The 9,886-nt window shown below is 44.7% G+C and overlaps 1 protein-coding gene across 1 annotated transcript in view; it reads right to left on the bottom strand.

Moving 5' to 3' along the window:
- Nucleotides 1–1,745: 1,745 nt before the first annotated feature.
- The window catches only part of HAUS8 (HAUS augmin-like complex, subunit 8), a 37,519-nt gene continuing 29,378 nt past the window's right edge, over nucleotides 1,746–9,886 (bottom strand). Inside the window, exon 11 of the mRNA XM_012653985.1 lies at nucleotides 1,746–1,995. Within this exon, the coding sequence (XP_012509439.1) occupies nucleotides 1,746–1,995 (250 nt within the window). The remainder of the gene's footprint in view (nucleotides 1,996–9,886) is intronic.

Raw genomic sequence — 9,886 nt, 5'->3', positions numbered from 1 at the left:
GAAGCTGTGACTTGGGTGGGGCAAGGGTAATATACATAACCTAAAAATTTGTACCCCCATAATATGCTGAAATAAAAAAAAAAAGCCATTTGACATTCCGTGTCCAAATAAAGGGCTCTTTTCCCTCTCTTTTCTAATATTCCTTTTTTTAAATCTCTAGCCAAAATTCTCCAAAGATGGTTAGAGATTTTTTAAATCCCTGGGGGAGGATAGTCCAACAGTACTGGCTTTTGGTTTTAGTCCTTAAATCCTCCCATGCAAAAGCAAAGAGTTCTTGTGGCTCAGGAGCAAGGGGATGCAAAGGAAGGCAGCCTTTATGTCTATTACCAGTAACCAAGCAAGAGTGCCAGACAGAGCAGTGAGAAGAGTGCAGGGCTTTGGTACCACAGGACGAATGCCTTCCACTAATGGGCTTATTGCTCTCTGATCCTGAAGACACCGATGTTCCTGAGGTGCAGGTTTTTGAACTGGCAGAATGGGAGTGTTATAAGGAGAGCAACGAGACCAGAGAAGTCCATAGTTTCAAAAGGCCACAACTAGAAGTTGAAGATCTTCTCTATCTTGAAGGTTTAATGGGTACTGTTTGAGTCCACGGGGAGAAATTTCCATTTTTTTCCTTGATATGAACAGGATCCACGTGTGCCCTTCCCGGTTGTCCAGGAGCCCATACCTCAGGGTTGACTTGATTGAGAACTTCAGTGGGCAGCTTTTGAGGGACAGCCAAGGGGGCGAGCAGAACTGCTGCAAGGCACAGGCATGTTCTGGGGGAACTGCGATGTGCACTTGCTTATTCTGAAACGTCACTTGAGCCTACGATTTAGAGAGATCTCGACCCAGCAATGGAGATGGCACACAGGCAAGTACAGAAAGTTGTGTGAGGGGAGAGAATTTCCAATAGCACAATCCAATGGCTGGAGAAAATATTTGTTGGAGGGTTCTCCAGATATCCTGATCGCCAGCACTGAGTCTTTAGTAAGCTTAGCCAATTTAAGGTTTAAAACTGAGTAGAGGTTGCACCATTGTCAATCAGAAAATCGATCCATTTTTCTCCCACTTTTACGGTTACCCTGGGCTCCTGGTGTGGGATATTAATCACTAGCCATAACTTGGTGGATTCTGGGGAGCCCCAGGGACCTATCTTTCAACAGCTTCAGAATTCAGCCCCATCAGTGGTACAGTAGGTTCCCCATCACTCTTTTTCTGTTCTTTGGTCTGTTCGTGGTTTATAAAGACTTTATAAGCCACTTTAACCAAATAAGATATGGGCAAGGTGAGAACCCCTTCTAACTTCTGTAGCTTTTGCTGGATATCAGGAATGTTCTGGCCAAAAAAGTTACTGTTCATTAACCTTGCATTATTAGGACTTTCTGGATGTATACATTTCTGATTTGCCTCCATAATCCTCTCTAGGAAGGCTGATGGATTGTCATCCATTTCCTGTGTTATTTCCTGAACCTTTTCAGGCCTTTAGTCTTGAGAACCCCTTTCCTAAGCCCAGCCAGGATGCAGTCTTGAAAATGCTGAATCTTAACTTCATTTCCATTATTTGTGTTCGAGTCGGGGTCCATTCTCATTTATTTTTCCTAAAAGGACATGTCTCAAAAGAAACTGCCCTGTCAGGAAGGAGGGAGGATCCCAACCAAACTGTGTACCCTGCTGGGTGCATGAAGGAGAGCGCATGTCCCCATGCTCTCCATGACTGTTCTCAGAGAAGGAAGAAAGCGAAGGACAGATGGCTGGAGGAGTCAGCAGGGGTGAAGAAAGGGGTCCACAGTCACGAGGCGGGCAGGAGGGTCAGGAGAGGGTCTGAAAGAAATCAGAGCTGCAGCCACAGCTGGAGCTGCTGTCACGGCTTCCCAAAGGGCATCTTCAACATGGGAGTTTTCTTCTGATGGCAAGACGGGGTTCTTAGACCTGTCTTGTTGCTCCTCAACCTTTTTGAAGGCTTCTGTCCCCTGTACTAGAACCTTACACTTAATTTGATCTGGCTTTTTTCTATATAGAAGTATAAAAGACTGTACACAAGGGATTTTATCCCATTTCCCAACATGATGACAAAATAAATCTAATTGGAGAATAGTATTGTAGCTCAATAATTCATTAAGGGGCCGTGTTTCCCAAGACCTGAAAGAGTACTGGGGACAGGCAGTATTATACAAATATAACATTTTTTTAGGTTTATAGCCATATTCAGACCAGTTTGGAAAAGATGGTTAGATCAAATTGTTTTAGACAAAGTTGGAACTTGCCAAACTTTAGCTGCCCCAATCGTAATGTAATGAGAACTATGGACCAAAGTTTTGGGTAAAGCAGCTTTCGTGGTAGTTTGAATCTTTCTTTAAAAGGCCTCTTTAACCTTTTCTTTTCCTTCCGTTCCAAAGGAGTTTTCAATGTTCACATTGCTACCAGAACTGACTGCTTCAAGTGACCTTGAATTAATAAAATAGACACACAGTCTTATCTCAATGCCAGTAACACAGCAACCACAGTTCACAAGCAGGCAAAAAAAAAAAATATTTAACAAACTCTACGTTTTAACTCTATAGTGGCAGGTTGACCATTTGAGCTCTGAAATTTTCTTGATGTAATTTGTCCATCAGTTTAAACATGTGCACAAGAACAAAACATAATATGTGGAGATCAGCTATAGTCCTAGGAATCCTGGCATTTCATTAAGCTTCCTCATAGACAGTACATTTATTTACCACACAATAATATAGATAAAACACTCAATACACGGAAAAACTTAACAGGTTTCAAGCTCGAGCCCAAAAACACCACATCAGACAAAACAAAACTAAAAAAACAAACAAAACAAAACAAAACAAAACAAAAACCCCAGAGTACTTCCAAACAAATTTCTACAGAGGGAGACGAGAGAAAAGTTTTCAAGAATCTTATCTCAAACCAACCAGTACTGCAAATGACCTGTCCTAGGTTCAAATGGCATAAGAGCCCACACGGCAGAGACAGAGGATTTCCAGTGTGCACACTAGCTTTGAAGACTGCAGTCGAAAGGGCTACATTCAGGGATAAATTCTTATTTTCCATAGTCACAGACACAAACACACTCACATGCCAAACGTACTGCAGTCCAACAAATAAGCCTCAGGAGTGCCAAATACAAACAGCCAGAGGTCCTGTTCTCCCAAATGAATGGTTGAGGCTTCCAACCCAAATGGATTTTCCCTTGAAACTCCCCAAATGGAGAGATGAGCAGCAGGTCCTGCTGTCCCAACTGGTTGAGGCCTCTGGCTCAGATGGGAACTCCAGAGAAATTCCCCAGATGGAAAGAGGAGTTTTAGGTGCTACTCTCCCAAATGGCCGAGGCTCCCAACCCAAACAGGAATTCCGGAGAATCTCTCCAAATGGGGAGAGGAGGTTCTTCACTGTGGAGTACCTTCACACAGCACTCACCTGTCCAGTCACGAATGCTAAAATCAAAAGGGCAAATGTCCATTCTTCCCTGACAATCAGGGACATGTTTGCAGCTGGTGACAGAGAAGCTGGTGGGAGAAACCAAAACCAGCCTCCAGCAGAAATCAGCCAGGTAGCCGCTAGGGAGGCTTTAAAGTCTCTCCCCATCCCACAGCCACCAAGCCACGTGAAGGGATCCTGGACGAGCTGCCAAATTGTCAATGAAGCCACAGGGGAGGGTTCACTGTTGCTCGCCACACAGAAAGCCAATTACTGAGACAACAATCGTTGTCAAGGAAGAAATGATTTATTTCAGTGGCTGCATCTACTGGGGGGAGGTATGAACTGCCTCAAATCTGCCTCCTTGACCAACAGGGTCAGGGGTTTTTTCTGGATGTGAAATGAATAAGGCATGAGGGGAGTGAGCATCATTACATGTTTGGGGTGGAGTGTAGGGCATGCCAGGGCAGTGAGAGATCACATGTCCCATGATCAAAAAAATGGTGGTTAAGTCCCTCCCAGAGCAGGGATTTCAGAATAGTATTGTAATGAGCTAGGGGTTAATATTGGTCATTCTTTCAGCCTCGTGTGCAGGCTGAGTGGGTCATCGGGCATGATCTGTGATGGATTATCACTTATCTCGTCTTCTCTAGATGAACAGGTGGTGTGAGGCTTTGTAGTTAAAGTGTGGCTCCAAGGAGGTTTCTGGGAAAGAAACTGAAAAGAGAATGTGTCACTGCAACAGAAAGTTACAAAGTTCTGGTCAGCAAATCTTACTGGCCTGGGAACTTGAAACATAAGAGAACTACACAGGAAAAAAATTATCTAAAAATGTTTTCCTCCTTACAGAGCCAGTTACAAAACTTTGAGGGCTCAGGAAGAGCAGCAGGGCATGTGGCAGCACCCAGCACCTTCCCACCTGCCAGCCATGGCCCGGGTGTGAGCATGATGGGCCACTAGTCCTTTAACCCCAACCACCTGCTCCTGCCCAGGACCAGCCACCCCCATGGCCACTTCCCCACACAAGGACAGCTGGTGGGGCTGCCTGCGTGGGATCAGAGGGGTGGCCTTGTTTAGCCTGCCTTGCCCATCCCAGGTTACCTTTGGGCCCTTCCTGCCAAAATATCTGAGGCATCAGGGGTGAGGGCTGAGACCCCATCTTCAGTGCTAGAAAAGACTCTCACTCTGGGCTTTCCTGAGTCCAGGACCTTGGGCAGTCGGGACAGAGCAGGAGAACATCTGGCTTTCATGTGTATCTCCTGCCAAGTGAGCTGGGACGAGGCTATCTCTGGAATGTGGGTGCCTGGGTACCAGGGCTCCAAGTTCTGTTGGGGTGTTATCCAGAAAGTGAGGTCACCTCTTGAGGTCCACTTTCCTGGGCTTCCTCCTCAGAAAAGACCTACCCAAGGGCCCCTGGAGGCTACTGACCACTCACGCTCCACCCCCATATGTCACAACCGTACACAGTTATTGGCACACAGCCCATCCCACAGCCCCTAGGATGGGCCCGAGTGCAGCCAGGGCCACAGCGTGAGGAGACAGAGCTGGATCCACCCAGTTCCTCCTCCTGTCCAGGACTATGACCCTCAATTGGGCCCCTCAGGGCCTCCTCACTCTCCCCTTCAGCACAGTGGGAATTATGATATTATTCTAGCATCTACTTTCAAGCAATGTCACCAAGTGTATGTACCTACAAATACTTATATACTCCACGGGCCAGTATCCCATGTAGCTAACGCACAATCCCAGAGCTGGAATCATGACCAAAAGTAGCATGGTGCTTCTCAAAACAGGCCTAGGTCAGGCTCTGTTATCTGGGCAATTCCCTTCCCTCCTCGCATCATTGCCCAGACTCCCATGGGAAGGTGGAAATGGACTGGAATTCGGATGTTGTCCCCTCTGGCATAAAACCTTCCGATGCCTTCCCATCATACTTAGAATCAGTCTCTAGAGTCTCACGTTGAGCTATGTCACAAGAAGCCCCCACAATGGCTTCCAGCCATGCACAATTCCTGGCCCACAAGTTTTTGTGTAATCACCTGCCTTTGAGGGGGGATTGAATTTAGCACCAGCCTTCTAATCACTAAGGCAAAAGAAATGAAATGTCATTTCCAAGATTGAGTTATAAAATTCATGACTTCTTTGTAACTCCCTCTCTCATGTGTTCCTCTCCTCCCTCCCTGCCTCCTCCCTGCCCCCCTCTCTTTCTCTCCCCCCCTCTTTCTTCTATCCTCTAGGGAAACAAACTGAGATATGATAACCTGCATTACGGAAAGGCTCCAATGTCAAAGAATTGACGCAATACCCTGAGCAACAGGGGGAATTTGAACAGAAACAGCTTGATCTCCACTCCCTGGGAAGGACACCACGAACACCCTCCCACTGAGGACACCACAGTCCGCTTCCCCCACTGCCTCACGAACACACATGGCTTCAAGGACAGTGTTTCTTCCAGAGAGCTGGGGGTGCTCTCTTTGCTTTCAACACACTGCCTCCCATAGAACACACCAGGTTCAAACTCACAGCTAGTGTCTTCACCAGAGAGCCCTGTGAACACTGACCCTTACAGTGAAGACTGATGGACCCGAAATGAGTGACTCAACTTACATGAATCTCAGTTTTCACACCTGCAATGTGGGGTCCTAGCAGATACTACCACATATGGTCATGAGAATTCAATGAGATAATACAAATAATGTTTCTTGGTGTGAATCACTTTTTACACCTGGGTTAGGCAGTTTCTGGGGGATTTTCAATCAGCAAGCAGCCTCTATGGGACACCGCCGCTGGCATGAGCTCTGAAGTTCCCACTGAAGAGTGCTGGGCCCCAGCCTTGGGGCGTGGAAGACAATGGACTCAATGGCTCATGGAATAGGGAATGACCTGGGAATGACCCTCAGGAGCATGAGGTCATGTTGGGGTGTCTGACCCAAGGTATCCTGACCATGAGGGGCACAGTGGACCAGGAGGCAGAGCCCCAGGGTTGAAAACCAAACCACAGGCAGAGTCTCCAGGTCAGACATTGGTTGCCATTATCTTCCCAAAGCCAAGGACAAGAGCAACATATTCTGTCTGTACCATGGCCCCGTGGGGCGATTTAGACCAAGCCCCTCAGCTGTCTTCAGGGCTTATGGGCCTGTCTGCACTGGGGAAATTCATCACAATGGGGAATTGACACAGCTCAAGCCCCAACCTGTGGGAATGCTCAGAGGCAGGTCGCTGTTGAGCCTGTTTGTGATACTGTTAATACTGGGAGGATATTGTTAATACTAAGGAGGAGCCTGGCCACTACCGGTGCCACTGAGTATATCCCATGGGATCTGCTCAGGTCTGGGACATCTTTACTGCTGTTGCACCTTTCCTCCCTGGTGACTCTCGAGTTGGTAACCGCAGCTGGGATCACTCCTCTAAGCCCTGCGCCTTTATATCCTCCCAAGCACTTGGCATTTCTGCCCTTGTTCCAATCCCCCTGTCCACGTCACTCCTTTGCCATCCCTCCCTGCTCCAATGAAAGACACCCCCTCACACAGATGCCCCCAGAAGACCCCCAGTCCTCCTCCTGACTCCCTTGTTCTCTGCACCCACAGGATCAGCGAGTCTCATGGTCTCTGCCTGCAGCTCAGGGCCTGGACCTGACCCCATCTCTCCATCTCCACGCCCACTTCCCCCCGGTCAAGCTGTCACCATCCTTAGTCTCACTGTCCCAGTCTCCCACCTGGTCTCCCCGTGTCCATGTTTGCACACATGAGAAATTCTGAACTTTCAAATTGAAATTAAACTTTATCATAGTGACAGCTTCTTTTCTCATCTGAACCACAGTAACATTACCCAGTTCATTCTGGGTTTCGGGTCAATCTGACCTATGGCTGGTCCTCCACCCACCAAACTCACACCCACTTCAGGGCTGTCACCCACTCTATTTCTCAAATTCACATGAAACTTTCACAAATATAGCCCACATTCTGGAACACAGAACACATCTTAGCAAATTAAAAAGAATATAAGTAATAAAAAAAATGCTTTTGGACCACCATGACATTAATGCAGAAGTCACAAACAGAAAGATAGCTTGAAAGTCCCCAAGTACTTGGAGATTAAACACCACACTTCTAAATAACATATGAATCAAAGAAGTTTCAAGAGAGATTAAAAATTATATTGAATTAAATGAAAATAGCAATTATCAAAATGTGTGGAATGAAGCAAAAGACTAGAGAAAAACTTACACTATTGAACACACACACACAACTACAAAAACAAAAAAAGACAGCTCTATAATGAAAAAATCTGTACCTACCCTAGAAAACCAAAAGTAGAAGAGCCAATTAAACCTAAAGAAAGCACAAGACAAAAAGTAACAAAAAGAATAAACAAATAAAATTATGGGAAATAAATAGAGAAAGGTCAAAAAAAGGTCAAGCGAAACAAATGTTTACTCAAGGTAGCTTAGAAAAGAAGGGAAAAGTAAAATTATTAGTATGACAAGAAAGATGGGAAATGAAAATATATAAACATTTGACAAAATCCAACATCCATTTATGATACCAAACTAGGAATACAGAGACACTTCCTCTTCTTCAGAAACAACATCTATAAGAAACCTGCAGTTAACATCAAACTGAATGATGAGAAACTAGATACTTTTTTGGTAACATGAGGAAGAAGGCAAAAAAAAATATCCTCTCACCATTTCTATTTAACATTGTACTGGAAGTCCTAGGTAATGCTATGAGACAAGAAAAGGAAATTAAAGCTATACAGATTGAAAATAAAGAAATAAAACTGTCTTTGTTGACATGACATCATTGTCTACATAGAAAATCTTAAAATATCAACAATAACACACAAAACTCCTGGAACTAATAAGAGAGTATAGGAAGGTTGAAATATACAAGGTTAATGTACAAAAGTCAATGACTTTCTTATACATTCACACAAATATAGTCAACAAATACAGTCTTTGACAAAGACTCAAAGGCAATTCAATCATGAAAATATATCTTTTCAACAAATAGTGAAGACAGTATACAACCACATACAAATATTAATCTAGACATAGACCATACATCTTTCACAAAAACTAATTCAAAACAGATAATCGATGTAATTGTAAAATGCAAAACTATAAACTTTCACAAAACATAGTAAAAGATCTAGCTGACCTGGGGTTTGATAATAAATTTTTAGATAATTGTTAAGTTTGACTTCATTAAAAATTAAAAAAAAACACACAAAAACCTCTTGTTCAGGAAAAGATGGTGAAAGGGAATGAAAAGAGACAGACTTGGAGAAATTCAAAACACTTATCTGATACACGACATGCATCCAAAGTAGAAAAAAGAACCTATTAAATTCAACAAGAAGATAAACAAGCTGATTAAAAATGAGCAAAAGTTCAACACACGCACATCACCCAACATTCAGAAAAGGCAAATGAGGCCGGGCGCGGTGGCTCACGCCTGTAATCCTAGCACTCTGGGAGGCTGAGGCGGGTGGATTGCTTGAGCTCCGCAGTTCGAAACCAGCCTAAGCAACAGCGAGACCCCGTCTCTACTAAAAATTGTGGCCTACTGTAAAATGTGGCCTCTGTTGGATCAACATTGCCACATGGATTGTAACAGATGAATCGCAATGATACAAAATATTGAAAAAAGGACGAAGAGTGTGGAGGAAGACAGGTTACATGGAAATAGGATATTTTCTGGTCAATTTTTCTCGAAACTTAAACTGCTCTACAAAATAATAAAATCTATTGGATAAAGAAAAAAAGATGAACACCTGTGACAATTCACACCTGATGAGACCGGCTGATAAATGAAACAAGCAGCCTTCCATTCAACTAATGTGAATGCATTTTAGCAAGTACTTACAGCGCTTTCTCAGCCTGAGACAGGTGAAGGAGGTGGCAGCTCCACAGAGTACCGTGTTGGGAGCCCATCACCACAAACTCAGAAGTGAAGCGAGGGTCCTGGTCAGCATCTGCAGCGTCTGGAACTCTGGTGTGAATAAGGAATGTCCTGGTGGAGCCCTGCACCGGGGACTTACCATATATAAAGACGTGTTAACTTCACTTACGTTTTGGGCATCTGTGAGGTCAGAGATTCCCAGAGTTCTTCGACCAAAAAGGGGCAACCCAGACAACCACTGAAAAGTGTCTGAACACGTGCAGACGGAGACGACTGCTGGCCAGCGCTAATGTGACTGACTGATGTTTGGTCAGGTGTGCTGGCCGTCGGAGCTGGTCCTTCCTCAGGTCTATCCCAATATAGCGATGAAAAGTAGCAACTGTCCAACAAATGCTCCATCAAGTAGGAGTGACAGGATGTTATCCATAAAGTCTACAAACTATTTCCACTTTTAGAACAGGAACTATTAAAATAACATTCTTATAGCCGTGAACCACTATGCCCAGCCCTTCCATCTGTCCTTAACCGTGACCTCTGACCCAAAGACTGTGGCTCTCCTGGGT

This window comes from Propithecus coquereli, unplaced genomic scaffold (assembly GCF_000956105.1).
Source record: "Propithecus coquereli isolate 6110/MARCELLA unplaced genomic scaffold, Pcoq_1.0 Scaffold438, whole genome shotgun sequence".
NCBI classification, from domain to species: domain Eukaryota; kingdom Metazoa; phylum Chordata; class Mammalia; order Primates; family Indriidae; genus Propithecus; species Propithecus coquereli.
Note: the sequence above shows the minus strand (reverse complement) of the source record. Positions and strands in the feature narration are given on the sequence as shown.